This window comes from Artibeus jamaicensis, unplaced genomic scaffold, assembly GCF_021234435.1.
Source record: "Artibeus jamaicensis isolate MK-2021 breed Jamaican fruit bat unplaced genomic scaffold, CSHL_Jam_final contig_700, whole genome shotgun sequence".
Classification (NCBI taxonomy): domain Eukaryota; kingdom Metazoa; phylum Chordata; class Mammalia; order Chiroptera; family Phyllostomidae; genus Artibeus; species Artibeus jamaicensis.
In genome coordinates, this window is record NW_026521930.1 from 6,539,326 (window position 1) to 6,566,349 (window position 27,024).

The 27,024-nt window shown below is 54.5% G+C and overlaps 4 protein-coding genes across 8 annotated transcripts; 2 read left to right on the forward strand and 2 right to left on the reverse strand.

The window, feature by feature from the left end:
* The first annotated feature begins 32 nt into the window (after nt 1–32).
* INO80E (INO80 complex subunit E) lies at nt 33–8,697 on the forward strand. 4 transcript variants are annotated; one of them, XM_037134054.2, is made up of 8 exons: nt 33–614; nt 717–787; nt 1,015–1,067; nt 3,602–3,680; nt 3,772–3,883; nt 4,266–4,382; nt 7,410–7,502; nt 8,086–8,172. In XM_037134054.2, the coding sequence occupies exons 1-7, from the start codon at nt 534–536 to the stop codon at nt 7,479–7,481; spliced, it is 585 nt and encodes a 194-aa protein (XP_036989949.1). In that variant the 5' UTR covers nt 33–533; the 3' UTR covers nt 7,482–7,502; nt 8,086–8,172. The 4 variants fall into 4 exon arrangements, with proteins under 4 accessions (XP_036989949.1, XP_036989947.1, XP_036989948.1 ...); XM_037134052.2 differs by lacking the exon at nt 7,410–7,502 and having other exon boundaries at nt 40–614; nt 4,317–4,382; nt 8,086–8,697; XM_037134051.2 differs by lacking the exon at nt 7,410–7,502 and having other exon boundaries at nt 42–614; nt 8,086–8,697.
* Nucleotides 8,698–8,724: 27 nt separating this feature from the next.
* DOC2A (double C2 domain alpha) lies at nt 8,725–13,017 on the reverse strand. Its single transcript, XM_037134064.2, has 10 exons — nt 12,744–13,017; nt 12,293–12,372; nt 12,011–12,085; nt 11,781–11,890; nt 10,114–10,240; nt 9,973–10,032; nt 9,731–9,894; nt 9,518–9,599; nt 9,335–9,431; nt 8,725–9,250 (listed from the first exon to the last, which is right to left on the reverse strand). The coding sequence occupies exons 1-10, from the start codon at nt 13,006–13,008 to the stop codon at nt 9,105–9,107; spliced, it is 1,206 nt and encodes a 401-aa protein (XP_036989959.1). The 5' UTR covers nt 13,009–13,017; the 3' UTR covers nt 8,725–9,104.
* Nucleotides 13,018–19,596: 6,579 nt separating this feature from the next.
* On the forward strand, nt 19,597–20,389 carry CUNH16orf92 (chromosome unknown C16orf92 homolog). The gene is made up of 4 exons (XM_053671728.1): nt 19,597–19,606; nt 19,929–20,087; nt 20,167–20,254; nt 20,368–20,389. Exons 1-4 carry the CDS (start codon nt 19,597–19,599, stop codon nt 20,387–20,389), a joined length of 279 nt encoding a protein of 92 aa, XP_053527703.1.
* A 208-nt stretch (nt 20,390–20,597) lies between these two features.
* Nucleotides 20,598–26,804, reverse strand: TLCD3B (TLC domain containing 3B). 2 transcript variants are annotated; one of them, XM_037134067.2, is made up of 5 exons: nt 26,364–26,804; nt 25,413–25,496; nt 22,559–22,793; nt 22,056–22,151; nt 20,598–21,701 (listed from the first exon to the last, which is right to left on the reverse strand). In XM_037134067.2, the coding sequence occupies exons 1-5, from the start codon at nt 26,486–26,488 to the stop codon at nt 21,414–21,416; spliced, it is 828 nt and encodes a 275-aa protein (XP_036989962.2). In that variant the 5' UTR covers nt 26,489–26,804; the 3' UTR covers nt 20,598–21,413. The 2 variants fall into 2 exon arrangements, with proteins under 2 accessions (XP_036989962.2, XP_036989963.2); XM_037134068.2 differs by lacking the exon at nt 22,056–22,151.
* Nucleotides 26,805–27,024: the final 220 nt, after the last annotated feature.

Consider the following 27,024-nt stretch of genomic DNA (forward strand, 5'->3'; position numbering starts at 1 on the left):
TTTTCCGGCAGTTGGAGGGTCTCGTGGCTCCTCCCTTTTCTTAAAACCAATCAGTCTTTTTTCTAAATTCTCATTAGGAACTCATCTGGCGCGTCAACCTTTGGGTGTAACGTAAGCAATCCGCGACGCTGCCTTCATCCGCGGTCGGGGGACTGCGGCCACTGTGATTTCAAAAAACAGAAAAAGGACATATGTACTAAAAACTAGGAAGCCCCGAAGGACAAGTCTTGTGGCTTCTAATCGCTGAGCACATTTAGAATTAGTGAGGACGCCTTCCAGCGTCGTCATCCTTGTGACATCATTGCGTCCCAGCGACACCACCTTTAGCGTAGCACATCGGAGAAAGATCTCTTTCGGTATGGCCTAAGAAGGCAGCCAGTGTGGTCACGATCCCTGGGCGCGGGGTTTGCCGGGAGTTGTAGTTCCAGCTGACAGTTTTACCTAGTCTCCGGAAGTGAAGGCGTGAGAGCCTGAGCTAGACCGTCTCTGTGTAGCGGGACTTTAGTGCTGAGGCACTGCTCCCCGGGCCCATCATGAACGGGCCAGCGGACAACGAGGTGGACTACAAGAAGAAATACCGGAACCTGAAACGGAAGCTCAAGTTCCTCATCTACGTGAGTGATGGGGAGTGGGGTAGGAAGAGGTGAGCTGTCGCGGGGTTCCCGGCCCCTTTACGGACCACCGCCCACTCAGTGCTGACCTTGACTGTGATACAGGAACACGAGTGCTTTCAGGAGGAACTGAGGAAGGCGCAGAGGAAATTGCTGAAGGTGTCCCGAGACAAGAGGTGAGACGCTGGGTGGAGGGGCAAGGGGGAGAAGGGAGGCCTGCAGGTAATGAGGCTCCTGTGGCTCAACTTTCAGATCCCATTCGGGAATGGGGGTCACAGAATGCATGATGCCTGTCCTTGGGTTGTTGCTAGGATCCAACGGGCCAACTAGAATAGACAAGGGCCTAGAAGAACATTGTTGAGGTTTGAATAAATACTCTTGTTCTCCCTGCCTGTTTCCTCAGTTTCCTCCTAGACCGACTTCTGCAGTACGAGAACGTGGATGAAGACTCTTCTGGTGAGCAAGGTCATGAAAAATTGGTGGAGGACATGGTTCCTGGCACTTCAAGCTTCGTGGCCCCTTTGAAGCTGTGGAGACTGACAGCTAGGCTTAAGCCTAGTTGCTTGCCCTCCACCTCTGCCATTCTTTCAGACAAGTATTTATTGAATATCTGTGTTTTAATGATTGCCCTTTGCCCAGGAGATACTGTAGACGAGGTCTCTTGGAATTTGTATTCTAGTTGAGGGTAATAAATAAGCAAGAAATTAGGATTTTAGGTTTGAAAGGAATAAAATCAAGATTATGTGGTAGTGATTGGGGTAGACCAGGGATTGATAAACTTTTTTTGTAAAGGGCCAGATAACAAATATTTTAGGCTTTACCAAACATATAGCCTTTATCACAACCACTCAGTTTTGCTGTTGTAGTGCAAAAGCAGCCAAAGGTGCTGATGTAAATAAATGAGCATGGCTGCGTTTCAGTAAAACCGTACTTATGGACACTGAAATATGAATTTCATACAATTTCTGTGTTGTAAGATATTTTATTTGGGTTCTTTTCCCCAACCATTTGAAAATGTAAAAGCTATTCTTAGTTTGCAGACCATATAAAAGCCGATGGCAGGCAATTTCTCAATAGAGTGCTCAAGAAAGGTCTGTTACAGAAAGTAGTGTTTGAGCTGGGACCTACATTAGAAGAAGAGGCCGATCTTAGAAGATACAAGTGAGAAATGTCCGGGCAGAGGGAATAATAAAATGCAAATACTCTGAGGTAACAGATGACCAGGTTGTCTGAAGGTCCAAAACATATAAAGCAGAGCTTTCAAACTTTTTTACGAGACACTGTTTACAATCAGTATTTTCCATCACAACCAAGTCCCTAAGTACATACTTACTTATAAAGCAAGAATTAATGAAACAATGTTAGGATCATTGTACACAACTTTTTCTGATTCTTTTTAGGCTGCTTTTTTTTTATTTCATTGAGTGTTGGTTGCAAACCAATAAATTGACTTAATGACCTATTAATGAGTTAAGACACACAGTTTGAAAAAGCCCTGCATTTGGCATTTGTGTACCTGTTTCAGAGTGGGTCTGTCAGAAGCCTTCTGACATACAGTCACCTCCATGATACCCTTAAACATTGGTCAGGAAAGAACATTCAGCCAAGCTGCTTGTTCTTGTTCTAATATGTAAGTAAACACCATTTACTTACATATTATAGGAACATAGTAGGTGATAAATGAAGTCAGAGAAGTAGGTAGAAGCCAGCACATGTAGGTCTTGGCAAAATGTTTGGCTGTTATTTCTCATTGCCTTCTTGTTCCTTCCCCGAGGTACTCCAATTAACTCCCTGCTCTAGGGGAATTGCAGGATAGGAAGCATAAGGGAACCAGCATGTTCGTGGTCAGTGTGATAAATCTAAGGACCTGTAAGCTACCACTTACATCCTGGAGAAGCCTGTAGTCCACTGGGTGAAATACCCACACGTGAAACATTTTAGCACAGTGTGAGGAGAATCCTGACAAGTGGGGGCAGAGTTCTAAAAGAGCCAGCAATTAACTGGGCCTGAAGGATTTCAGGAGACTTCTTAGAGAGGTGGCATTAAGTTGTGCTTTTTTTCCTTTTTCGGTTACAGTGTACATGCAACGTTATATTAGTTTCAGGTGTACAGTAGTAATTAGACATATATATTAATTTGCTTTTTAAAGGGTGTATTTGAGCCAGGAGATTGATAAAGGCATACATCACATCTAGCAGTTTTCGAGTGATGGACCTTCTCAGTGGAGGCACAGAACTGGGAAATAAAATCATTTTTGAGGAAATTGATTGGCATGATGTGACATGTTCAGTTTGGTCGGGAAGTCAGAAAGGTAGGTTGAGGCCACATTAAAAAGCATTTCAGATGTGATCAGGTTTGTGTTGGGTCATTCTGGAGCGGGAGTGGATGGTGTGCTGTAGGAGTGCCGAGGCTGCTTAGGTGATTTTGACACTACAAGGCAATGGCTTGACATTGTGGCAGTTGGAATGGGAGGCAGTGGATCAAGGCAGGAGAGATTTGAGAGGCAGATTAACAGGACCCTGCATATAGGGAGTGGAGCAGAGGCAGGAGATGAAGGAAGCTTAGAGACAAATAAGGAGAGTGATGTAAAATGTTCAAGGAGTCGAATACCTGGGTTCAAGTCCAGCCCTACAACTTACTCTCAGCCTCAGTGACCTCATCTGGAAGGTGGAGGTGAGGTGCTCACCTTCCTTCCTGGATGGTTACAAAGACGAGGAAGGGCAGAGAATGTAAAGTACCTGGTCAGAGTCTGGCACGTAGTAAGTGCTTGACCTTTGTGCTGTTGTGGAGGAGCTTGGGCAGGAAGTGTTTATAGATGTCGGTTGTAAAGTATATTTTAAGGAGCTGGGAAATGTGTAGGCTCCCCAGAATAGCTGTGCACACCAACTGGACAGTCAGATTCCCCGGAGCCATTCCATAGAGGTGAAGGTATATACTCCTCTGAGGTAGACAGGACCCCCCCCCCACTGGCCTGCCCTCCCCCCTCACAGACTCAGATGCCACTGCATCTTCAGACAACAGCGAGACAGAGGGGACACCCAAGTTGTCAGACACGCCAGCCTCCAAGAGGTGAGAAGAAGCCATCATTCTTTGAGGATGGGGTTGGGGGGCACCTGGGTCTCCTTGCTGCCTCTGACCCCCTCTCCTGTCCTTTCTCCAGGAAGAGAAGCCCTCCGATGGGGGGTGCCCCCTCCCCCTCCAGCCTCTCTCTGCCTCCTTCAACAGGGTTTCCCCTTCAGGCCTCTGGGGCCCCCTCCCCATACCTGAGCTCGGTGAGTTAGGGGTCAAGGATTGGACACGGTAACTGTGATACCTGGGAAGAAGGTGGGCATCATCTGGGCAGAGGGGCCGGGCCTCAGGGTGAAGCAAGTCCAGCTCCGGGGACATCAGTCTGGGTGTGGCCAGCAAGCATCCCTTAGAGGGCTGTGAGTCTGGGTTGCCCAGTTCTGTCTGGCGTAGGAATGGGGGACATGTGACTGAGGAGAGCAGACCCCAGGACAAAGTCCTGCTGCTGTCCCATCCCCTTCTGTTCTCAGAAGCCACACTCATCACCATCTCTTGTTTTTCCATTCTTCTTCCTATTTGTATTTTTCCCCTTCATTCCCCACCCATCCATTCCATTTCCCATCTCCATCCCCCAACTCCCACCTGCAGCTGGCTTCCCCCCCCTACCCCCCATTCCCTTCTGACTACCTGGCCCTGCAGCTTCCCGAGCCCAGCCCCCTGAGGCCCAAGCGGGAGAAACGGCCCCGCCTGCCCCGGAAACTCAAGGTACCCTGATTTGGGGATGTTAGGGAGGGGCCAGAATGGCAGGAGGATAGCCCTTTGAGGGAGGCTCAAGACGGTCTGGGGGCCTGTCCAAGAATTCTGAAGGACTGATTTGGGGCTGCTTGAGGGCCCAGCCCAGGATCTGGCACTGACGGGTGGATTACAGAAGCCCTGGCTCACAGGCTTGACGTGGAGATGAACCAGAGGCAGAACCAGCCTGGGGGACTCAGTGAAGATGCCTAGGGTCCCGCCCTTACACTGCTGCAGCGTGACGGGCCAGGCTCATTTTCCCAGGTGTTCTGTGGTGCCAGGCAGCCCCAGAGAGAGGGGCAGAGTTACAGGACCTAGATTCAAGTTGAGGCCGCACAAACTAAAACTATGGGACCTTGAGCAGGGCTCTTTCACCCTCTAGGTCTCAGATTCTGTGTCTATAGAGTGAGCAATCAAACTGCTTGTCCTCAGCAAGTGTTTACAGAGTGTCTGCTGTGTGCCAGGCTCTGCTCTGGGTGCAGCAGATGCAGTAGTGAACAAAGCAGATAAATCTCTGCCTTCGTGGGGCTGGCGTTTTAGCAAGATAGGCAGAAAATAGCAAGATAAATGGGTATTAATGCAGAAAAGTGAAGTAAAGAGAATGGGACGCACAAGAGTAGATGGGGCCTGATACTTATGGTTGGGTGGTTTGGGATGTTATTTGGGCAGAGACTTAAATGATGAGAACAAGCTGGATGGCTTTCTGGGAAAGTGTTTCAGTCAGGAAGAACCACCAGTGCAAAGGCCCTGGGGTGCAGGGAGAGGTGCATATTTGGCTTGTTCAGGGACCAGGAAGGAGTCCAGTGTCGTTGGATGAAAGTCAGAAGGGGAGAATGATTAGAGAGCAGGTCAGGGAAATAACTGAGAGGCATGATTGTGTAGGGCCTTATAGTTGTGTGAAGACTTTGGCTTGCACTGCTAATGAATAGGGAGCCTTTGGAGTGACTGGGCAGAGAGAGACTCTGATCTGATTTACGTGTTAATGAAAGTGCTGATATTGCCATGTGGAGAACAGATGGAAAGGGGAGGGGATTGGGTCAGGACAGAAATTGGGAGACCAGTGAGGAGGCTACTGCAGTAAATCAAACAGCAGTAGAGCGGGTGAGAAGTGGATGATGGGTTTATTTCAGAAATGAGCTTCAGGAAACCAGTGTGGGCTGTGAGACAGAGGTCGAGGATGACGCCAGGGTTTTTCACCTGAGCAACTGGAGAAGTAAGGACTGGGAGGAGCAGGTTTAGGAGAGAGGATGAGGAGTATGGTTTTGGACACACTGAGATGCTGTCTGGAAATGCCAACAAGACAACTGAGTAATGAGTCTGGGGTCCATGGGGTACATACTTGGAAGTCATCAGCATGGAGGTGGATGCGATCAGCAGGTGTGAGTATGGATGGAGAAGAGAAGAGGTCTGCGCAGTTAGCACCAGAAAACAGGAGGACACAGAAGGCACAGTGCCCTGCCAGCTCTGAGTCAGAATAGGTAACAGGATGGACAGCTCTCAAGCTGGGTGGACTGCTGACTTAAGATTCTGGAGCCAGAAGTGAAGTGGGATGCAGTGGTTATGGTGGTGCTGTGTGCAGGTTCTAGGGTTTGTATCCCAGCTCTGCTGCCTGCTCCCTGTGTGATCTTGGCCCTTAAGCCTGAGAAATGGGTAGGTAATGGGTGATACCCTGATCCTTCGCTCTACTTAGCAGGCCGGGTTTTTGCTTCCGGCCTATAGAGCAGGATGGTGAAGATGGCATATGGCAGCAAAGCCTGGAGCTGATGGGTACAGGTGTGGCGTGGGCATGGTGGTTTGAGGTTTTCTGAGGTGTTGGGTCCTATAGTGGAGGAGTGTTGGGGAACTAAGTTCTGGACGTGCAGGAGAGAAAATGTTGGTAGGGAGAGATTCCCAGTCAGTTGCTGTGCTTGGGGAAGGGGATACATTGGGGAAGGGCCTCAAGGAAGAGGCAGCGTCTAAGCACAGGATGAGTGAGATTTGGACATCACCGGCTGAGGCAGCGGTGAAGACAAAGTTGTTTGGGCTGGAGCAGGAGCGGTAAAAGAGAACTACTCTGGAAAGAAAGATAAGGTAGGGTGGGATCAGAGAAAGCTTTGATGCCCAGAACTTGGAGGGTCTATAAAGGGTCATTGAAGTTTCTGGGTGACTTGGTGTGAAGAGACAGGGGGGAGCAAGTCTGAGGAGAGGAGGGAAAGCTGTGAAGACTGGAGCAGGGCCTCGGTCAGACTTGGCTGGGTTTGAATTCCAGCTCCTTCATGTGACTTGGGTACGTTGTTTAACTTAAGCTTTCTTGTCATGGGGTCATGGGGTCATTGTCATGCTGAAAGGAGATAAGGGCAGCCCAGCACCTATTCCCTAGTAAGCTGCAGATCAACATTAGCTGCTGTGGGTCACCTGAGGAGGCCCTGGAGTAAGCCGGAGCACATTAGGACATAGAAGCTAGATTAGGGATCAAGAGTAGGAGCCAGAGGAGGGGACAGTCCTCATGTCGCTGTTTTGGTTTTTTTTCAGCTGTGCATGTGTGTCTGCTCCTGTATGTACCCATTTGTGCCTGGCACTGGGTGCAAGTGTGCTGTTCAGAGCTGAGTCTCCTGTATCATCAGTCCTGGCAGACACTGTACCCTGAGGTGTTGGCCCTGATTAAAAATCCACTCTGGCCCTCCATGCCACCTCAGGAATAGCAGTAGGGGTGGGGGCTCCTTGAGAAGCAGAGAGTAGGCCGTGAGAGCTGCAGGGGTTAAAGCAATCACAAGGGCCACTGTGAAGGTCACACATAGGCATTTCCTGCTAACCTGGCAGGGGCGGGGCTGGAGGGTTGGGCAGGACAGAGGCCACTTCCCAGCTTCAGAGGACAAAAGCAGGACTTCTGACAAATAGAAAAGAACATTCCAGGTGGAGGGACCGGCCCGCTGTCAGGCACGCAGCACTGCCTGTCCCAGGGGCAGTAAGGAGCCTGCAGCCCTCGAGTGGAGGAATGACGAGCTCAGGTTTGTGTTTTAGAGAGCTCACTCTGGCTGCAGTGTGAAGGAGGAGCCGGATCTGGGACAGGCTGAAGGCAGGGAATCCCGTTAGGAGGCTGGTACCATAGTCCAGGTGAGCTCAGAGGAGGGCCTGACCTAGGTCAGTGACTGTGGGGGTCCCCAGGAGGGGCCCAGCCCAGATCTAAGGAGCCTCCCATAGCAGCAGGCAGTAAAGACCCTGGGACACCTTCCACCAAACCAGTGAGGCCCCAGTAGAAGGAAGGAGCCGGGGCCGGTGGTGGCAAGTGGTGTTGGAGGTGCCCAGAGGCAGGCAGACAGGCAGGCACTCCAGGCTTATTCTGACTCTGGCTCTTAGGGCCAACTGCCATCCCAGGGGCTGCTGAGGTGCCACCCTGGTGAGGGCATGGCCCAGCATTTCCTTCTTGGTTTCCTGTGAGCCCCACCACCACCCTCATCACCACCTCCATTACTACCCCATACCCCCAAGCACTTGCTGGTTGGAGACTCTGAAGGGGCTAAGGTGGGCAGGCCTCCTGATTCCAGCATGGCTGGTCCAGCTGTGTCCAGTACCCCTTGAATGAGATTTTGCCCCTTCCCTATCCCCCAGCATTGCCTTAAAGGGGCAGTGCCAGCCTCCTGGAGATCCCATTCCTCCCTGACAGCCCTTCCCTATGTTTCTTCCCTCCCTGCTGCAGATGACGGTGGGACCCCCCGACTGCCCTGTGGGAGGGCCGCTGACTTTCCCCAGCCGGGGTTCTGGGGCTGGGGTGGGGGCAGCCCTGGCCCCACTGCCACCCCCTAAGATGCCCCCTCCCACAATCCTGAGCGCAGTCCCTCGGCAGATGTTCAGCGATGCAGGCAGCGGGGATGATGCCCTGGACGGGGATGATGACCTGGTGATCGACATCCCAGAGTGACCCCCACCTGTGCCCAGCGCCCCCTGTGCCAGCACACGTGAGCCCTGAACTTTCACAGAGACGTTTATTGATGCCCAGTTGCCATGCTGCGGCTACTGACACAATCAGAAAAGGTGTAAACATGCACGAATGTCCCCTGGAAGGGGGCCCTCACCAGGAAGGGCAGGGGTTGCCCTCACATCCTGGTCCCATCCTGGGGGCGGTTATTTTAAATGGGTGGCTGGGAACACCTGCCACCTCTGGAAGAGGCGGAGACCCTGTGGTGCACCCCCCCCCCCGCACTCCTCCCCCCCCAGTCTGTTTAAAAGGGCAGCTGTACAGGGCTAGGTGTTGTGTTATGTTTTGTTTTTTAAACGAAGATTATTAAAGGAGTGGCTCTGTTTTGTTTTGGTTTTTGTCTTTTTCTTTTTGGAAACTTTGTCCTCCTTCAACCCCCCCCAATCCGACCTCCTCCCTGCAGGGGGAGGGGGCGGGGCAGCATGGGAAGGCAGGAGAGAGGAGCGGCAGCCGGGCCGGGCAGGGCCCTGGCAGGCCTCCAGCTGCAGGTGTGCACAGGCTGGGTGGTTTGCATATTTGCACGTAATAGCGAGTCAGGCAGGAGGAAGTTTGCATATGTGAAATAGATCTTCACAGTCCCTCACAAGAAGACAGACCCAAAGTCACAGAGACTCTCACAAAATAAGACAGGTAGTATGGGGTAGGGCATCCACCCCGTGTAAACGTGCAACACACTCGTGCGAAGGTTGGGTACGGGACCCGGCCCCAAGGGGCCAATGCTGGGCAGCTGCTCCCACCACTCAGGCTGAGGGCAGAGCCCCAGCCGCGGGGGGAAGTTCGCTGGTCAGTGTGTGCCAGCGCTCCAGGGCTGTGTCTGGCTGCTGCAGGCAGTCACTCCAATGCTTCCGGGCCTCTCCCCGGGCGCCTGGCCCCAGGGACACGCCACCTGCGGAGCAGTAGAGGCAAAGTCAGGGCCCCGTCTCATGCCAGCCAGCCCTCCACCACCACCACCCAGCGGCTCCTTCCTCACCAATGAAGTCGTTGGATTTGCCAATGTCATAGTCCCAGACTGTGACTTCCAGAGTCTTGGTGGCTAGAGCTGAGAGCTCCATCTCATAGAAAAACTCCTGGGACAGGGCAAACCACCCCTTCCATGAGCCGTTGCCCTAGCCCATCACCCCCCACACTGTGATTCTGTCCCTGCCCTATTTACCTCATTAAATTCCGGGTTGAGAGTCTTCTTCTTCACACCTGTTTTATGCTTGGATTTCTTATCGACATCTGGCCTCAGGTACCTGCCAAGGAGGTGGGGCAGGGGTGAAGGAACTGGGTGGTCAGGGCTAAGCCAGTCCCCAGAGGAGGAGGAGGCAGAAGTCAGGCTCCCTGGGGAGGGGAGGGCTGGCCTCAGGGCAGGAGGAGGGCTCACGTCTTGACATAGGGGTCAGAGTAGCCGTTGACATCCATGGCGGCCAAGTGGGCACAGCGCACGATGCCCACCAGCAGCCCCCGGCGAGGCGAGCTGTAGCTGAGGCTCAGCAGGATGCGCCCTCGCTCCTCCAGCAGCCCAGGTCCGTGTTCCACCTGCTCCAGCTTCAGGGCAGACACAGAAGTCAGCCTGCACCTTTACCACCTCCCACCCAGACTGGTGGTCCCTGCGAGGTGCCTTACCTCCTTCAGGTAACAGGAGATGCCCCTCAGCGCCGCCGACATGGAAGATGGTGAAGCCAGCTGAGAGGGCAAAGAAAAGGTTCTGGAAACGCGGCCTCCCCAGGGGCCCCTCCCCTTGGTACCCTACAGCCCCACACAGACCGGGACCTGGCGCTCAAGGCAGATATTAAAATGCTTCTTCTGTGAAGGCTTGAGGCGGCGGAGGGGTACGCGGATCTCCCCGATGAACTCATTGTGGCTCAGCTTGTCCTCATCACACACGGAGATCCTGGCGGGGAACTGCAAGGTCAGGGCCCCTGGGGTGCCTGAGCCCCACTCCAGTGAGAAAGGACCTCTGATGGAACCCTGAGCACCTGAGGCTGGCCTTGCTCTGCCTTAAATACTTTACACCTCATCTGTAAAATGGGCTGTGTGGTGAGCACCAGGCCTGGCATCTGGGAAGAATGCTCTGATTCACCCCGTTTCTCTGGCCCTCACTTGACAGCTGCCCAGCCTGTGTTTGGTCCATCAGGATCTGCTCAGCTGCTTCAAGAAGCCCTCGCAGATCTTGAGGACCCCCCCCATCCTTCCTCCATTCAGGGCCTGTGGACAGGATCCTACTGAATGTGCGTAGGGTGTGCATTGGTGGATGCGGGTCACAGATTCGGGGTGTAAGAGCTCGAAGGGCCTTGAGGAACCTTGGGCTGTCGGACAAGCAGCTCTGGAGCTACCGTCCTTTTCTGCATGGAGCAGGGAGCTGGCCTGGGAGAAACCCATGAAGCCAGAGATAAGAAATGGTTGCTTTTACTTCCATCGTCCCCTTCTGCAGCCCCTGCATTTCCTTCTGCTGTGACACTCTTGAGTAGCTGTGTTGTGTAGGAGTGTTCAATTCCCAGCTCTTCCACTTATTAGCAACCGTGTGACCTTGGGCAAGTCAACTTCCCAAAGCCTCAGTTCTTCTCTGTAAAATGGAGATAATGATTACCAACCTCCTAAAGCTATTATGAGGATCAAATGAAATGTAGAAAGGTAAAAATGCATAGCCCAGGGCTGAGTACTACAAAGAACTGAGAAAATGATTGAACCCTCATTCTCTAGCATCTGAAATATGGGGCCAGTCTTTCTGGTTGCTGCCTCTCTCCTCCCCTCCAGTCCACTTCACACCCAACACCAAGGCGATCTCTCTAAAACACAACCCTGACTACACCCTCCTCTGATGCAAACTCTTCCACAGCTCCCTATTGCCAAAAAAAAAAGAAAGAAAAGTTCTCTCAGGAGCCTAGGTTTTGCTGCCCTTCGTTCCCTGCCAGGGACTACTCTCCCCACAGCTCCACCTCCCGGAATGACTGAGCAAGTTTCCCGTCCTTTAACACTTCACTCCTTAGAGATGTCAGGAGAACACACGCAGCAGAATGGACAGACCTCCACTGCACAGGTCTGACTTAGGAGCTTTGAAAAGGGCTGTTGGTGACCAGGGAAAACTTTCCAGATGTGGCAGAACCTCAAATGATGGGTGGAATTTAGGGTGGCAGAAAAGAAGCAGGAAGCAGGGAGTGCTTTTCAAACAGAAGAGATAACAGGAGTGATGAACCTGACCAGTCAGAAGAGCGTGGTCCCCACTGAAGGAGCAGGAGGAGATATTTTGGGGGTGGGAACGCCACAGAAACATTTTGGCCTGCTGCCAAAGGGGACGGGATCCGCCGACCGTACTTGAGCGTCTGAGAGGGGCTTAACTGGCAGCAGATCAACTGAAGAAGACTCCAAGGACAGCTGCCCCAGAAGACGTGCTGTGCTGGAACCCTGGGTAGCAGGGAGGCTGGGTCCCTCACCTGAGCACCTTGTGGCTGATGTCATCATCCGTGATTCCACTATATGTCAGGTCCTCGTTCCACACGGGATTCAGAGTGTTCCTCTGGGTCTTAGTTTTTAGTTTATTGGCCTGAGGTGTGGGGATGAAGGTTCTCAATACACGCCCCCTAGACTCACAGAGGCTAAAAGCGGGGAAGGTTATGGTCAGACCCACAAGCTGGGTATGGCTGGGGTGGGAGGAAGCTATTACTTTGCAGGCTCCAGGCAGTAGGTGCAGCTTGACGTAGGGGTCGGCCAGGCCATTGAAATCCATGGGCTTGAGGCCCTGGAGAGATGGGGAGGGGAGAGGGCTATGAGCTTTCAGCCATCCCTCTGCAGAGTGGATCCTTGAGGTGTGGAGAGCCAAGAAGAGGGGTACTTGGAGGGAGTGGGGCATGGGAAGGGGAGCAGAGGAGAAAGGAAGGGAGGATGGAAACCCACCCCTGCCACCTCAGCAAACAGAGCTGGGGCTTGGGAATTAGGGAGTACCCACCTTGGCCCTGAGGATACTACAGTGCAAAGTGCAGGAGGCCTGGTCGTAGAGAAGGTCAAACTCCAGCGTGCCTAGGGCAGCTGGAGAAGAAAGAAGATGCAGTGTGAGGTCATGTGAGTTAGTGTGCAAAGACAGGTGTGTGAGAGACCAGTGGGCAGGCCGGCTGTGTGTGCTGGCTGTGAAGGTGTGTGTCTGTTTGCCAGGCTGCAAGTATGTGTGGTCTGGGTTCCTGGCTGGGCCGCAACTGGGCTGTGTGGGTGGTTGTCTCAGCAGAAACATTGGATATTGAGCCTTGCTGAAGCTGTAATCTCCACACTGACTGCAGCTGTAGTGGCAGTGCCCCTGTTGCCTCTCCCCACACACACGCACACCCCCCAGCAGGACTCCCTCCCCTTCCCACAAGCCTGGAGGGCCCCATTAGCACCTTGGCCCTTCAAGCCCCTAGACTCACTGGCATCATCCGAGTCATAGCTGTCCACCTCAGCTCCATCCTCAGGCGTGGTGGCTCCAAGGAGGGCTGCAGGAGGAGCGAGGGCCAGGGGGGCCAGCCGAGCAGGGGCCTCCCCAAAGCCCCCACAGCCCCCTTCAGGTCCTGGTCCCCGGCGGGGGAAGTAGTCAGAGATTTGGCGAATGGGCCGGATGGGCCCGGGGCACACGTTGATGGCCATGTGCTCCTGGATGCTGATGGCCATGCGATCACCCCTGCGGCCCCTCATGCAGCACCCCTGTCTGGGAGGAGGGGGTCCAAGCACCTGAGCCCCCTGCCGACTCCTTATGCCCACAGTCTGCTGGCGAAGATCCAGTTGGAAACCTCCGCAGTCTCTGGCCCCCCTTTCTAGGTGTGGAGGCAGGTCAGCCTGTGCCAGCTGATGGGCAGGCAGGAGGCCCAGGTCCTCCAGACACCCAGCCGTGCCCCACAGGGGCTGGGCTGCCAGCTCGCCCCCACCCCCCACCCCGCGCACACACACAGGTCCTGGCTCCACCTCAGCCTTGCCCTCTTACCTCCAGATTGTCCCTTTGTCATCTTCCCAGTTCCTGCCCCTCATTCTGGGCTTCTGTCCGACCCTGGGCCCTGTCTATTCCCAGAAGCCACCCCACAGGTCTCCTGTGTCTCTCTGAAGCTCTATCCATCACCCTTCTGCAGCAGGCGCTTGTCTGGTCCGGGCGTCACCCACCCCTCTAGACATTCACTTCCCACTCTCCATTCAGTCCCAGGATCTGCCTGTCTGCCTAGTCCCCCACCCCCTGCAGCCCAAGCTGAGATTCCCCTCCTAAAATGCCTCTTCCTGAGATTGGCTCTCCAGAGGGGCCAGAAATTGCAGCCTCCAGCGAGCTAAAACCCCCCTTAGGCACACGCAGGCTAACGCACACACCCTCACCCTCGCCCCCGGCGACCCAGCCCCTTGCACCTGTCTCAGTGCTTCCAACAGGTGCCCAAGCACTGGGGGACGACGGTGCAAGCTGGGCAGTGGTGATTCCCAAGGTGGCCAGCGAGAAGAGCGCTGAGTCCGGCTGTGCGCGCGGAGAGGGAGGGAGAGCCGGAGAAAGTGCGGGAGGAGGGGGTGAGCGAGGTGGAGATGCGGAGGCCGCCGACGCCGGCGGCTGGGGGCAGGGAGGGACGGACAGGGCCGGGGAGGGGACGGTCTCTCCCGCCGGCGCCTGCCCGGGCACAGTTAGGGAAGCACTCGAGTGCACGCATACAAGTCACGAGCACGCAGGCTAGCACCCGCATCTTGCACGGGCACTCCCGCCCACTCGCCCGTGCCCACGTGCACACTCACACACAGGCACAAACCCAGGCACGCACTGACACACTCACCTCGGAAAACTCGCATACACACACTCGCAAATACGCGAGCTCACTGCGTCACCAGGAACCAACAGTGAGAATTGCCCGGTGTTCCCTAACTCCTCCCCGGAGACTCAGCTCCCGTCCCTGGCCCCGCACGGAGCCCACGGTGCCCACTCCCTCGCTTTCTCCTTCCTTCCCTCCAGTCTCCAGGACCAGTCCACTCGCTTAGTTGCCATAGCGACGCCAGCGCTCTCTCGCGCGCGCTCTCTCTCTCTCTCCCTCTCTCCCCCCCTTTACCCCCCTCTTTCTCTATGCAACATATGCCCCTCCCCAGCAGAGAGTTGCGGCTGAGGGAGGAGGGCTTCTGACCCTCCACTCCCCTTATCTTTAGAGGCGGGGCCTGAGGGGCGGGGCTTGGAGTTAGGCTGGGACCCAGTATCCCGCAGGGCAAGGAGTTCTGATACGCCTGCTTTCGCTGGCCTGGGATCTTAGGGTCCCCAAGCCCAGCAGGGAAATCTCCCAGTCTGAGGGAGGAGAAAGAGGTGCGAGGCTGTGGCTGTCCCACGCCTCCTCCCTTTGGTTGTTTAGGTGTCTCTCTTTGTGACCCAGTTCTCCCCCAAGGGCGTGCGTCCCTTTCTCTCTCTGGGAAGGCTTCCCCTTTGGAAATCTGCCTTCTCTCACCCCAGCCCCTACCGCCTCCAGTTCTGTCCCTCAGGTGCAGAGGAGCGCCAGCCTCCCACTGAATGGCCCAGAGCAAGGCAATCTTTCCTCAGCAGTCTACCTTTTCTCACCTGGACCCCGACATCTGCCGGTCTAACCCCAGCCTATGATCTTTGCTCTCCTTTGCCCCAAACTTACCATCCCCAAAAGTCCTCACAGTGGTCTCCAAGGCCCCTCAGTCCAAGACCCTGAGTTGTCTGAGCTGGTCACCCTGCTCCTCATACTGGCTCTCAGAAATGTCACTTGCAGTCCCTAATCACGCCTGGATCTCCCAGGCCACTAGTCCTTTGCTCACACAAGCTGCTCTCTGCCTGGAGGAACTTCCTCTTGCTTCAGGGGTCACCCCAACTCAGCTAATCCTGGGAGCCTTAACTGGAACATTCCCCTTCTGCCCCCAGCTTCCAGTGCTATCTCAGACTCAGCTCTGGTGACACTGGTTTGTCATGCCTGCTTACTTTTCTGTCCCCCTCCCCTACCAGGGAGCAGAGGCTGCCTCACGCTGCTCCCGGCACTAAGGTGGCATCGCGAAACGTTGTGATGTAAACGAGAAATCCGGTTGCACAGCAATGTGAACTGTATGCTTGAAAATACTTACGATATATTGTGATGTGTTTTTTAAATGTACATTTTTAAAAAGAAAGAAATGCAAAGTCAAACTGCACTGAGATTACCTTTGTCATCTATCAATGATAAAATTCAAAGCATCTGGTAGCTGACGATGTGGGTGAGACTGTGGGTAGGTGGGCAGTACCCGAGCGAAGGCCAGGCCGACAGCGGATACTAAGATGACAAATGTGTAGACTGTTTGACTGAGAAACGCCACTTCTAGGATTTTATCCAATAGATATGCTGGCCCGTGAGCAAAATAATAGAAATTCAAGGTCTTTTGCAATGGCAAAAGATTGGAAACAACCTAGATGTCCACAAGTGTTCGGTTAAATCAGTAATGACATAATTTCATGGGTTGAAATAGTACGCAGCCATGGCGAAGAAAGAGGCGCTTTATGTACTTGTTCCGAATCATCTTCACAATCTCATGTTAACTGAAAAAAGTAAGGTACAGAGTAGCACATATGGAATGCTTCCATCCGGGTTAGGGGAAAAAGAGTGTATATATGAGGTTTATTTGTGCATAAATTATTTCTGGAAGGCTGCACAAGAACGTGGTAGCTACGATGACCTCTGAGGACACGGCTGCGAGGCAGGGTAAGGCAGGCATAGAGAGAGTCCTTTTTCAACGTATATGATTTCACGCTTTTTGAATTTTGTGCCATGTGCATGTGTTACCTATTCAAAAACATTAAAAGAGCATATTTTTTAAGTAAGAAAAACCATTAGGTTTCCTTTAGAGCAGTGGCGTCAAACTCATTTTTTTTTTATCAGGGCTACATCAACCTCGTGGTTAGCTTCAAACAGCCGAATATAATTTTAGGACTGTGTAAATATAACTACTCCTTAACTAGGGGCAAGGAGCTCTATATGTGGCCCTTTGAAGGCAACCGCGAGGCTGATGTGGCCCCTGGTAAAAGTGAGTTTGATAACCATGCTTTAGAGCGCTCCGAGAAAAAGAAAGGAGACAGGGCTAAAGGAGATGCCATCCAGGACCTAAGCTGGTGGGTTCAGCCAGAAGCAGACCTGGGCCTGCAGTGAGGGGAAAGGGTGGGCTGGGCAAGGGCCTTAGAGTCCTGCATCCTCCACTGCAGCCTCTTTAAGGGGCTGAGCTCAGGCCCAGCGGCACCCTCCAAAGAGCCGTGTGGCCGGGGAAAATAGACGCCGCTGAGCCCTGATTTGTCGAGAGGTGGAAAGGCTTTTCATCTATGCATTAAGTCAATAAATATTTATCAGATACTCACTATATATTGTGGTGGTAAGACTATGACCGAGGTCAATGGTCTCTGGCTTCACAGCCTTGTAGGGAGAGAGACAACACACAGGCCAGTCCTGTGAAGTGAGATTGGTGTGGTGATGAGCGATGGTCACAAGGTGTGGGGTCTCAGGTGCACTTTCCAGGGGAAGCGTTTTCTCAGCTGATACCTGAAAAATGAGGAGGATATAGCTAAGTCAAGCTGTGGAGCAAGAGTGTCTTAGGCAGAGGTGTGTGCCAGGGAAGGGGGAGCCTGGGAAGAGCCCAGGAGAGTGTGTGGACAGAGCTGGGCGAGTCTTACAGGCCAGGGTACAAATTTCAGAATTCACCAGCAGTCACAGGAAGCCACTGGAGGATTTTAAGTAGCTGATGTGCGTTTTCTGGTTTGTTCTCACTGGGGGAAGAGTGAACAAGGAGAGATCAACCAGTCCATAGGCTGTTACAATAAGCTGGGTGAGACGTGGGAGGGGCTCAGACAAGGGGAGACAGCATTGGAGGGGGGGAGTGAACGGATTTTGAGATTTATGTTGGAAACGAAGCCGGCGTGTCTGGATAATGGGTTTGTCAGAAGAGAGACAGGAGGGATCTCCTGGTTCCTGAGCTTCTGCGTTGAGCAGAGTATCTAGAGGAAGCATGAGATCATTTGCTGTGATGGGAAGGACTGGGGTAGAAGAATCAAGAGCTCCATTCGGGGTCTATTAAGTCTGAGATGTGTGTGGACACGCAGAGGCAGGAAGCAGGAAGTTGGAGCCTGGAGCTCAGAGGAGAGGGCTGGGCTGGAAATATACATTTGTGAGTCATCGGCATATAGATGGTATTTAAAGCCATGAGATTGGATGAAATCACCTAGGGAGAGAGTATAGATAGAAAAGAGAAGGTCCAAGGCTGAGCTGGTTCGGGAACAGGAGTCCCCGAAAACCAGCGAGTACTCGCCCGAGCCTGGAGGCAGGTTCAGGGTGCCGAGAGACAGACAGAATGAACAGAGAAGTAACCACTAGGTTTGGCAAGCTGTTGGGTCATCGGTGGACCTGGCGAAATGGCTTCAATGGAGTGGTGGGGACAAAGCCAGGTCTGAAGGAGTTGAAAAATGCATTCAACATGAAGACGCAGAGGCAGCGGGTGTAGTCAGCCCCTTGGGGGCTGGCTGTCTGTACCCTAACGATGTGTACCCACAAGTTTTCTCCCCTGTGCACACCCAGAGCAGAGAGCAGGCCCTGGAGATTTCTGTCCAGGTCCCATGTGGAGCCGAGAACATAGTAGGAGCACAATACATTTATTTAATAGTTGGATAAGTAAACGACTGGATAATTCACTGCTTGAGTCAAAAGGGCCTTTTCAGGTAGAGAGGGCAGCTGTATTCTTTTGAAGCAATTGAGGAAACTGTGAAAATCTTCTCCGAAGGCCAAAGGCTCTGAACCCCTCTTCTCCCAGCTAACCCTCAGGAGCAGCTGCACATGGGGCCAGGGCCCTGGCCCAGAGCCTGGGACCATTTTGAGTCCCTGCTGCCCCTTACATGCCTCTGACTCTGGGTAACTCGCTTCCTCTTTCTTAGAAGAGATAAGTGCAGGGAGAAGAGGCCCCCAAGGTGTTACTTTCCTTCTTCTCTCCCCCTTTTCTCCCTGGGCTTTTTTCTTGTTAAGGAAGCAGAACAAAGCAAGTGCCTCCCAGTGTTGCTATGAGAATGGGTGGGCAGGAAAGAGGAGGGGTGGGGCTCCAGTGGAGGAGGGGGCCTCCATCCACAGGGCAGAGGACCTCACACCTGAACAGGCATCTGTGTATGAAAACCAAGGAGCCCCTGAAGTGTCCTTGGGCTTGAATAGGCGGGACACACCTGTGACAGACATTCCTACCGGCCAATCAGAGGGGAACTAACTCTTTGCAGCGTACACAGCCTGCATGAGTGAAAGTGGCTGTTGGGAAGTAACAAATAAGAGACAACTGGGTACCGGAAAGGGGAATTAGGATGGCCCTTGGGGGAGACCGCCCAGAGAGGGGAGCCTGCAAAAGCTCTGTGCATGACTGAGAGAGCTGCCTTGAGAGACGGACCAGGGGGCTTCCTCTGACGACCCCGGTGCCTGCCATTCCCCTGGCAACACCTTCTCCTGGAGCACCTGGTGCAGCCTGTGAGAAGAGGGTGGTGAAGGGCCCGGAGTTGGAGAGCTGTGTCTTCCTGGGTGAAGAGGGAATGAGGTAAGCAGGCGGGCGTGGACACTGCTGCCATCTAGTGGGAAAAACCTGTTATTTCTCCTGGTTTCTAACCTCAGGCTCATCCTTGGCTGAGCACCAGAGAGGGGGCTTGGGGATGGAGGAGATGCCTGTGCCCCTGAATTTGGGGTCCCAAGGCCAGAGTAGCCTCATGGAGGAAAATAAACTCCCTGGGAAGTGTGCACTGCACCCACATTACTTTGCCCATCTGTGTCTTGGTTCCTTCTTCCGTGTGGTGAGGGCAGTAGTAGTACCCACTTCAAAGGGTTGTGATGGTTAGGGGAGATGATCTATGCAAAGTACTTGGCCTAGTACTAGGTGCTCAATAAATGCTCCTGTGGTTGGTCGAAGGGGTAACTGAAGGTGTTTAGCCTTGTCCCCCACCCCCAACTTCTATGAAAAATAAATCTGTGCCTTCTGTACAAGTGCAGCTTTCCTTAGCCCCACCAAATCCCCCCCCCCCCCGTTTCTAAATTCCGGTGCTGCCACACTGTTCACTCCAAAGGAAGGGAGGGTCTGTGGGTCCCAACCTCTTCCCTACCGATGCTGGGTGGTTGCTGGGAGTGTCCAAGCTCCAGCACTTTCTCCCCTCACCCCGGAGTGTGTGGTCACAATGGCTCCAGGTTGTGACATCACAGAGCCACCACCCCTGTCATGAGTGGAGGGGTCATGAACCTGTGGCAGTGGGCGAGGGTGTGGGTGTGGCTGTTTTGTCTGCGGGCCATGGACGCAGGTGGGAAGTGGTCTGAGAGCAGGAGGAAGAAGGAAAGCCTGGTGGGAGGAAGGGTCAGCGCCCCCTTCGGGGCCAGGATGCCACACGTCAGCCTCCCTCTCCGCTCTCCACACGTCCATCTCTCCCATCCACCTGGTCTGGCGCGGGCCTTCTTGTGGGGAGCTCAACCGATCTTTGAGAAGCGCCCGAAACAAAATCAAGGCCCTCCATAGCCGCAATGAGGCTGAGTGACCTGGCAGGCCCCTGGGTCTGCCTCTGCCTTTTGGGGTGGGGGGCCCAGGTCTGCTTGGCTCTTGTCATAGACTTTGCTCTGGGTCCCCAGCACCCAGCCCGGAGCATGCCAAGACACTGACCCTGGGAGCAGAGTCTCCGCTCTTCATAGATAGACCTGACTTCTTTGATTATCCAGACTCAGATCAAGCCAGGCTCCTGGCCCTGGCCCAGTTTATTGGAGAGAAACCTGTCATCTATGTTAACTCAGGTATGAAGCAGCTTGCGAAGAGGTCTCCTCCTCGCCGGTGCCCGGAGGAGTCTCCATTTCCCCCTTTCTTGTCCAGCAGGTTCCAACTCCAGGTTCTTCCATCATATCCTGACGGGCTCTCTGGTAGTGGCCTTCTTCTTCCTCCTTTTCCAGTTCTGCACACACCTGTAAGGCCTGCCCCTCCCCACTCTAGGCCCCAGCCCCGCCCACCTCAGCCTGCCTTGGGGGAGGCCAAAGGACCCAGAGGCGGCCTCCCACCTCTGACCTCTGTGTCCTATAGGAGCTTCCAGAAAGGGGCCTAAAGAACCAGACAAGGACCCTGGATGCCACCCTGAGTTCCCAGACTCACCCTCCTCCTTTGCTGATGAATAAAAGTCTTTGCTTTTTTTCTTCCCTGACTGCTCAGTGACCAGCCAGGGAGTCCTGTCCTGTCCCATGGTCACTCTTGATTTCTATCTTCAGCCCCTCCCCGCACCCCAGCCCCAAAGAACTGAGCTAAGAGGGCCATGGTGGCGTTCACGCAGATCGACTTTATTAGCGGTCTGTAAGCACCTCCCAGGGTCCCCTGACCCCAGACCGGAGGAAGCCTTAAGAGGTCTGTAGCACCAGGGACATGCCACGGCCTGAGGGCAAGATATGCAGCCTAAGGGGGAAGGAGCTGAGTGCCCCTCACCTGCCCTGGGGATTGCTCAGCACTGGGAAGGCTGGGGATAGCAGCCATCTCCCTCCCCCCACCCCAACAGACTAGTTTGAATTTGGGCGAATAAATAAAATAAATAAGGTTCCTCAGGCTGGCCTCCCCTGCAGAGGGGCTGTGGGGGCAACCAGCCCTGAGCAAGGCCATGGGGGTTGGTCAGGGTGTCCCTTCCCTCCCAGACGTCAGACAGCTAAGAGGAGTTTGCAGCAGGGGGTATGGGATCGCCTTGGCCACCGAGCCTCCCTCACATTCTTTGACTCCCAGTTCCCTTGGGTCTCCATCAGTCTCTCCACAGTCCTTGAGCCTTAAGTGAAGGAGCAGTGGTGCCCCTTCCTTGGCCCTTCACACTCCAAGGCCCCAGGGTTGGATCAGAGAAGGGGGTGTGCAGTAAAGGGTGCACTGACCTCAGCTCAGACACCCTGGGGAGCGCAGGCCTTCTCTCCCTGCCTTCCACTCCACCCGGTCCCTGCCCCTTAGCCTTAGCCTCTTGAGGGAATCAGCGCCCACTTCTTCGGAGTCCATTCGCCAGTCAAGGGATTGTCAGGCCCCTGGCTCCCCGCCCCCATACAGCAGTCCCAGAGCCCTGTCCCCGCCGGGATAGGGGTGGGGAGGATCCCCTGGCCCCACCCTCAGTCCCAGGTCTGACTGGGGGAGGGCGGCGAGGAGCTCCGGGGCCGAAAGAGGCGGCAGGCCCCGCGGCAGATGAGGAAGAACCAGTAGAGCTGGGGGGCGAGCAGCAGCGCAGCGCCCAGGTTGACGTGGGCCGGGATCGCGAGGGGCACTGCGAGCAGCGGCAGGCCGGCGTGCCGCCCGTAGGCCCAGTACAGGTAGGGGAAGAGCAGCACCCGGCAGCAGAGGAAGCTGAGCAGCATCAGGGCCCCGTTCACTTTGTGCAGCAGTGTGTGCTGCTGCTTGTACTGCGGTGGGGACGCGGCAGAAAGCAGGGACCAGTGAGGGGCTGCGGCGGGGAGGGGGGCGTGCCTCCGGCGCTGACCACGCCCCCGACCAGCTCTGGGCCCCGCCTCCCCCGCCTTCTACTTCTCCGCCTTCCACTCCCATGCCTTCCCTACATCTGACAGCGCTGGACTAAAGGTCCCGGAGCCCACCTCCCCTCTGCCCCGTCCTATAGTCGTTCCCAGACCTGACCCTTCGCCTGTCCTTTAAAAAACCTCACCATTCAAGTATGGTGGGAACTCCCTAAAAGTTCCTGAAAATGCCTGCTCTTCCCGTGCCCTCCCGTCAGGCTCATATGCCCTCAGGTACCCTCTCACCTGGATAAGGATCTTGCCGAGGCAGACGAAGGGTGTGCTGACCTCTGCCATCAGCAGGCAGCCCAGAAAGAAATCTCCCTTGCCCTGCCGCCACACCTGAGAGGGGAGGAAGGAAGCAGCCTGGCCTCGCCCTGGATTCCAGGGCAGCACCTGCTCCCCTGCTCCCCACTCTCCTGCTCATCATCTTTGGAGATGCCTAACCCTGACCTCAGTCTGAATATGACCTCCCTGTATCTAACAACCTTGTAGGTAAGATCGTACACAGCATGTTACATACGAGGAAACTGAGGCAACGGCAGCCGCAAATCTCCACAGTCGGTACGGCCCAGGCAGGACCGGCTGACCCCAGACCCTCTTGCTGTCCGGTGCTCAGTAAACCCTCCGTGGGGACCCTCCGCCCGAGGCCTGCGCTGCGCTGGAACCTAGACCCGTAGCTCCTTAACTCCTTAGAGCACCGGCGTGAGCAGGACACGGGGGCCCCGGCTGCCAGCACCCCAACTCACCACTGACAGCGGGAAGCACACCAGCACCATGACTGCGTGGTGGAGCACCATGAGGAACTCCTTGTGCAGGTAGCCGCGCGCCACAGCCCAGGTGCTGTCTGGGGCCCTGGCCCCTCCTTCGTCCCCTCCATGCCCTTTGACCTGGTGCTTGTGCCAGTGACAGAGAAACATGGCATAGATGTCATAGATGAAGTAGGGCACTGCAAACTGTGTGTAGGCAGAGGAAAGCCAGTGTCTGTTGGGCAAAAAGGGGCAGGGAGAGAAAGAGGTGATCAGAAAGAAAGAAGGTGGCAGAGCGGCTCCCAGGTGCTGGGGCTGATGCTGGTGCATCATGTGAGTCAGATCGCAAGTGCCGTTCACAGCAACCCTAAGCTGGAGGTGGACTCTCAAATTCCACGATGAAACCCCAGGTTAGCGGGTGAGAGACTTGCTCAAAATCACGCAGTCACACAGCTGGCAAGTAGTAGTGATGGGATTCAAATCAGATTGTCTAACTTCAAAACCCACCCATTTTTCATATTCATTCATTTTCTTCTCCTTCTCCTCCTCCTCCTCCTCTCTGTCTCTCTCTGTCTCTGTCTCTGTCTCTCTCTCTCTCTCCCTCAAGTATGGTGGGAGAAAAAGGGAAAACAGATAAAAAGCCAGCACAGACCAAAGGGCAGAGATAGAGTGAGAAAACAAACCCAGGCAAGACATGAGAGACAGCTGAGGTCAGGACGAATAGCAGAAGGGCTCAGAGTGATGGAAAGGGACCACACTGGCTAACGTCGACTAGTTATCACATGTAGGCACTAGTCTAGTGGTCTACATCTTTTACATGGGTAAACTTATTTACTCCCCCACAAAGATCCTTTAAAAAGTAGGTACGGTTATCACCTCCATTTTACAGGTGAAGAAACTGAAAGGCTACGTACCCTGGCCAAAGAACATGAGAAAAATCTAGCTCCATAGCCCTCACTCTCAGCCCCAGTGTCCCCTGGAAGATTCGAGGCCAGTGTCAGAGTCAGGCCCCGTTGGGGAGTTGCTGTTATCTGTGCTTCTCGTTCTTCCTGACTGTGGTCCAATCTCTTCTTTTTTCAGGTGCAGCCAAGCACTATGGGGAAAACGCTGAGCAAAAGGAGCCAAGAGTAGAGAAAGTTCTATGTACTTTGAGAGTAAACAAAAATGAAAAGTGCACAAATATGCAACATTGCATTTTTCTGCTTGAGTCAGTACATTGAGCACTTTCTCTTAAATCCTATAGTGCTGGGACAGGTCTGGGGCGGGGGGGGGGGGGGGGGGAGTCAAAGAGGCAGGACCAGGGGAGCCGGCTCAGCTGGAGGAAGGACAAAAGCGAAGTCAGCCAGGATGCTACACAGAAAAAGAGCTGAGCTCAAATGTGAGGAGCTGCTGAAGGAGAAGTGAGTGCGACCAGGAAGCGGACAGGCACAGATGGGGGTGTTGTTCTGGGAGCAGAACGAAAGCCCTGCAGGGAGGCGAGCCTGGAAGGAAACAGGGAGCCCACACCGAGAGGGGTGGTTTCCGGAAAAGAGAGGCTGAGACCCATGTTGGAGAGTGTCACCGACCATGAGGGACAGAGAGAAGGAGCAGCTTGGAGACAGAGGGCAGGAAAGTAGGAAGGGGTCCAACAGCTGGAGAGAAGCAGGAGCAGGGAATGGCCAGGAGACCAGCTGTAGCAGACATTGTGGAAGGTGGAGCCACTGGCCACAGGGGGACCAGGGCCACGCACTGGCCCCTGGGCAGCAATGTGAAGATTTAATCCTAAACTCACTCTCTGAGCAATTAGGTGCTCAGAAACAAGAACAGCTGTGGCCCCTAGATTAACCCTGATCCTCCTCACCCACCTGAAGATTAAAAGGGGGAGGGAGAAGAACAGAGCTGGGTTGCGGAGGGAGAAGTAAGAGTTGGAAGGTGACCTCTGTAAGGCAGCGAGAGGGAGGAAATGTGTGGGGGTCCAGGCTCATTTTGGACCCAGAGATGGAGAAAAGGGGGAGAGGGCAAGAGGAAGCCGAGTCGCGGGCAGGAGTGTCCACTTTCTGTGAGCCAGAACTGCTCTAGGCCTTAAAAAGACACAACTCAACTCCTTGCAGCTGCCTTTACAAGCAGGGCTGTGCCTCAGTCCACAGATGAGGGAACGCCTCCTCTTCAGGGAAAGAGGGGCGCCTCTAGGTCAGGCTCATCCAGACACTGTCCCTGGGGCTGAACAGCCATGACGGAAGGGGCGTGGGGCCAGAAGAGAGACATGAGGAGTCATCAGCGTCCTCAGGGGCAAGTCTAGTGCAGCCTGTGGGTCACCTAGAGATGGCCTGTCAGCACCACGGACAGGGCCCCTCTCCTTCCTTCTTCTGGCTTTTTTGGCAAGCACCAGGCACTGCAGCAGCTGCCAGTGCCAAATTTTGACCTCTACACGCGCACACACACACTCACCACTAGTGGCCTTGTTTGTGTCATCTTTCTCTCCCTTGTTCATGGGACTGGCGCTGGATTTGGGGAGGGGTGAGCCCAGCATGAGGAAGAAGGCAACCCAGTTGGCTACTGGTTGGAAATGGGGTTTGAAGGGCGTAAAGGGTGTAGAGGAGGAAATGGCATTCGGAACTTGGGATGCAAGAGGCCGGGGAGCCCAGGAACTGCTTTGAGAATCCTGTTTGATCCCTACTCCTTCTCCTGCTGGTTCTGACCTTTAAGGGCAGGACACGGATCCATTTGTCTCTGGGTGTGGAGTTGCAGCTATTGCAGTTAACGTGCTCAGGTCCAAGTGAAAGGCTTGGGGACCACTGAAGGAGTCCCCTAGAAAATCTCGGGGCTCACACACACAAGCTGCTGCAACTTAAGCAAAAGGTCTCGTGGAACTTACTGATCATCAATGATGTGCTTGCAGGAGGTGGAGACGATGTAGCCAGCTGTGGAGGCCATGACAGCTTGGACAGAGGACACTAGCCTAGGGAGGAAGAGGGAGCAGTGGTAGAGAGAGCAGACACACCCCTTGGTTTCTCCTCCTTACTGTTCAGTGACCACGCTTTGGACTTGGTCACCTCTCAGGCCACTCACCATCCACCTTTGCTCCTGGACTAACCTAGCTGCCACCCCACTCCTCGCTGCCAGCTAGCTCCCTTCCCTCAGTTGTGGACAGTGAGGTGTCTTCCTCCCAGGAGGACACTAGGGAGATCACCCTGCAGTGAGGCGATGCTGGAAATGTGTGGCTGATAACAAGCCCCTTCCTGAGGGGGACAGGGTGGGGACACACAGGGTGGCAAGGGGAAGCCCTGGGCCCATCCTTGCACCGCTCAGCTGCCCAGTCATCATATCGGTCATCAGCTAGCTCCTCCGTGACCCCAAGTTTCCCCTGGCCACTTTCACACTGTCTCCTTAACTGCCACCACGCTCCCCTCCCCAACTCTGGTCCTCATTTCAGGGTAGTGAGGAGTTCTGCCTTTCACTCCTCCGTCCCTCGCCCCCCAAAACACATGCACTAAACAATACACAGCTCTCTGCCCCTTGCCTTGTTCTTTAATATCTTGTAGGAATGTTTTAGTCACATGCTGATCTTGTTTTGGAGGGTGGGAGGGTGAATGAGGAAGGCAAAAAGCAGTCTGAATGCGAGTAGACCAGATGGCTGGGTTTGGATGCGGTCTCTTGGGACAGAGAGTAAGGCAGTGGAGAGGGAAGGGAGCTTGGAGGTAAAGGCCACTGACCACTTCAGGAGCCCCAGGTCCCACCAGGTCAAGGGTCCAAGGAAGGACCGGTCCTATTCATCCCCACAAAGCCAGCGACGGGGAGAAGGGCAGAAGGGAGGGATGTAGTTTACCTGGCTGAAACAATGACCGCGTCGGCCTCCTCCCAGCGCAGCTGGGGCAACCGCTGGAGAGTGTTCTTGGAGAGGAGGAAGAGTCCGGGGAACACCACCCCCCCAGCCACCATTGGGGTCAGCATGTTGGCTCAGACCTGGGCAGGGAGGCTGAGCTGAAGGGAGTCAGAGGTGGAGAAAAAATGCAAAGCCAGAGCAGGACAGAGAAAAAGAGAAAGGGGCACAAAGCGGACAGGCCAGCAAGGGGTGGGTCAGGGGAGTGAGAGCAGAGGAAGGGGGAAAGGGAGTTAGATTAGATGAAGAAAGGGGAGAGGCCAGGGACAGGGCGGATCTGAGCAAGGGAGCAGGAGAGAGCCAGCCAGAGGGAGGGAGAGAGATGAGGAGGGGAGGACATGGTAAGAGGACAGAGAAGGAGAGGGTACTGGAGGAGGAAGAAGATGCGGATGGGGGAGGGGAGGGAGAGACAAGGCAGGTGGGGGGGGGGCTTACGTGGAGACGTGGAGAGGCGGGAGGGCCGGAGGAGGCGGGGTGGGGTGGGGGGGTGGGACTGTGGTGCCAGCCCTGAAAGGCAAGGAGGGAAGAGAGACAGAGGAGCGGCCGAGAAACTGGTCAGCGGTCAGCACTGGTCTCCCGCCTGTCGCTGCTGCCACAGTCTCCGCTG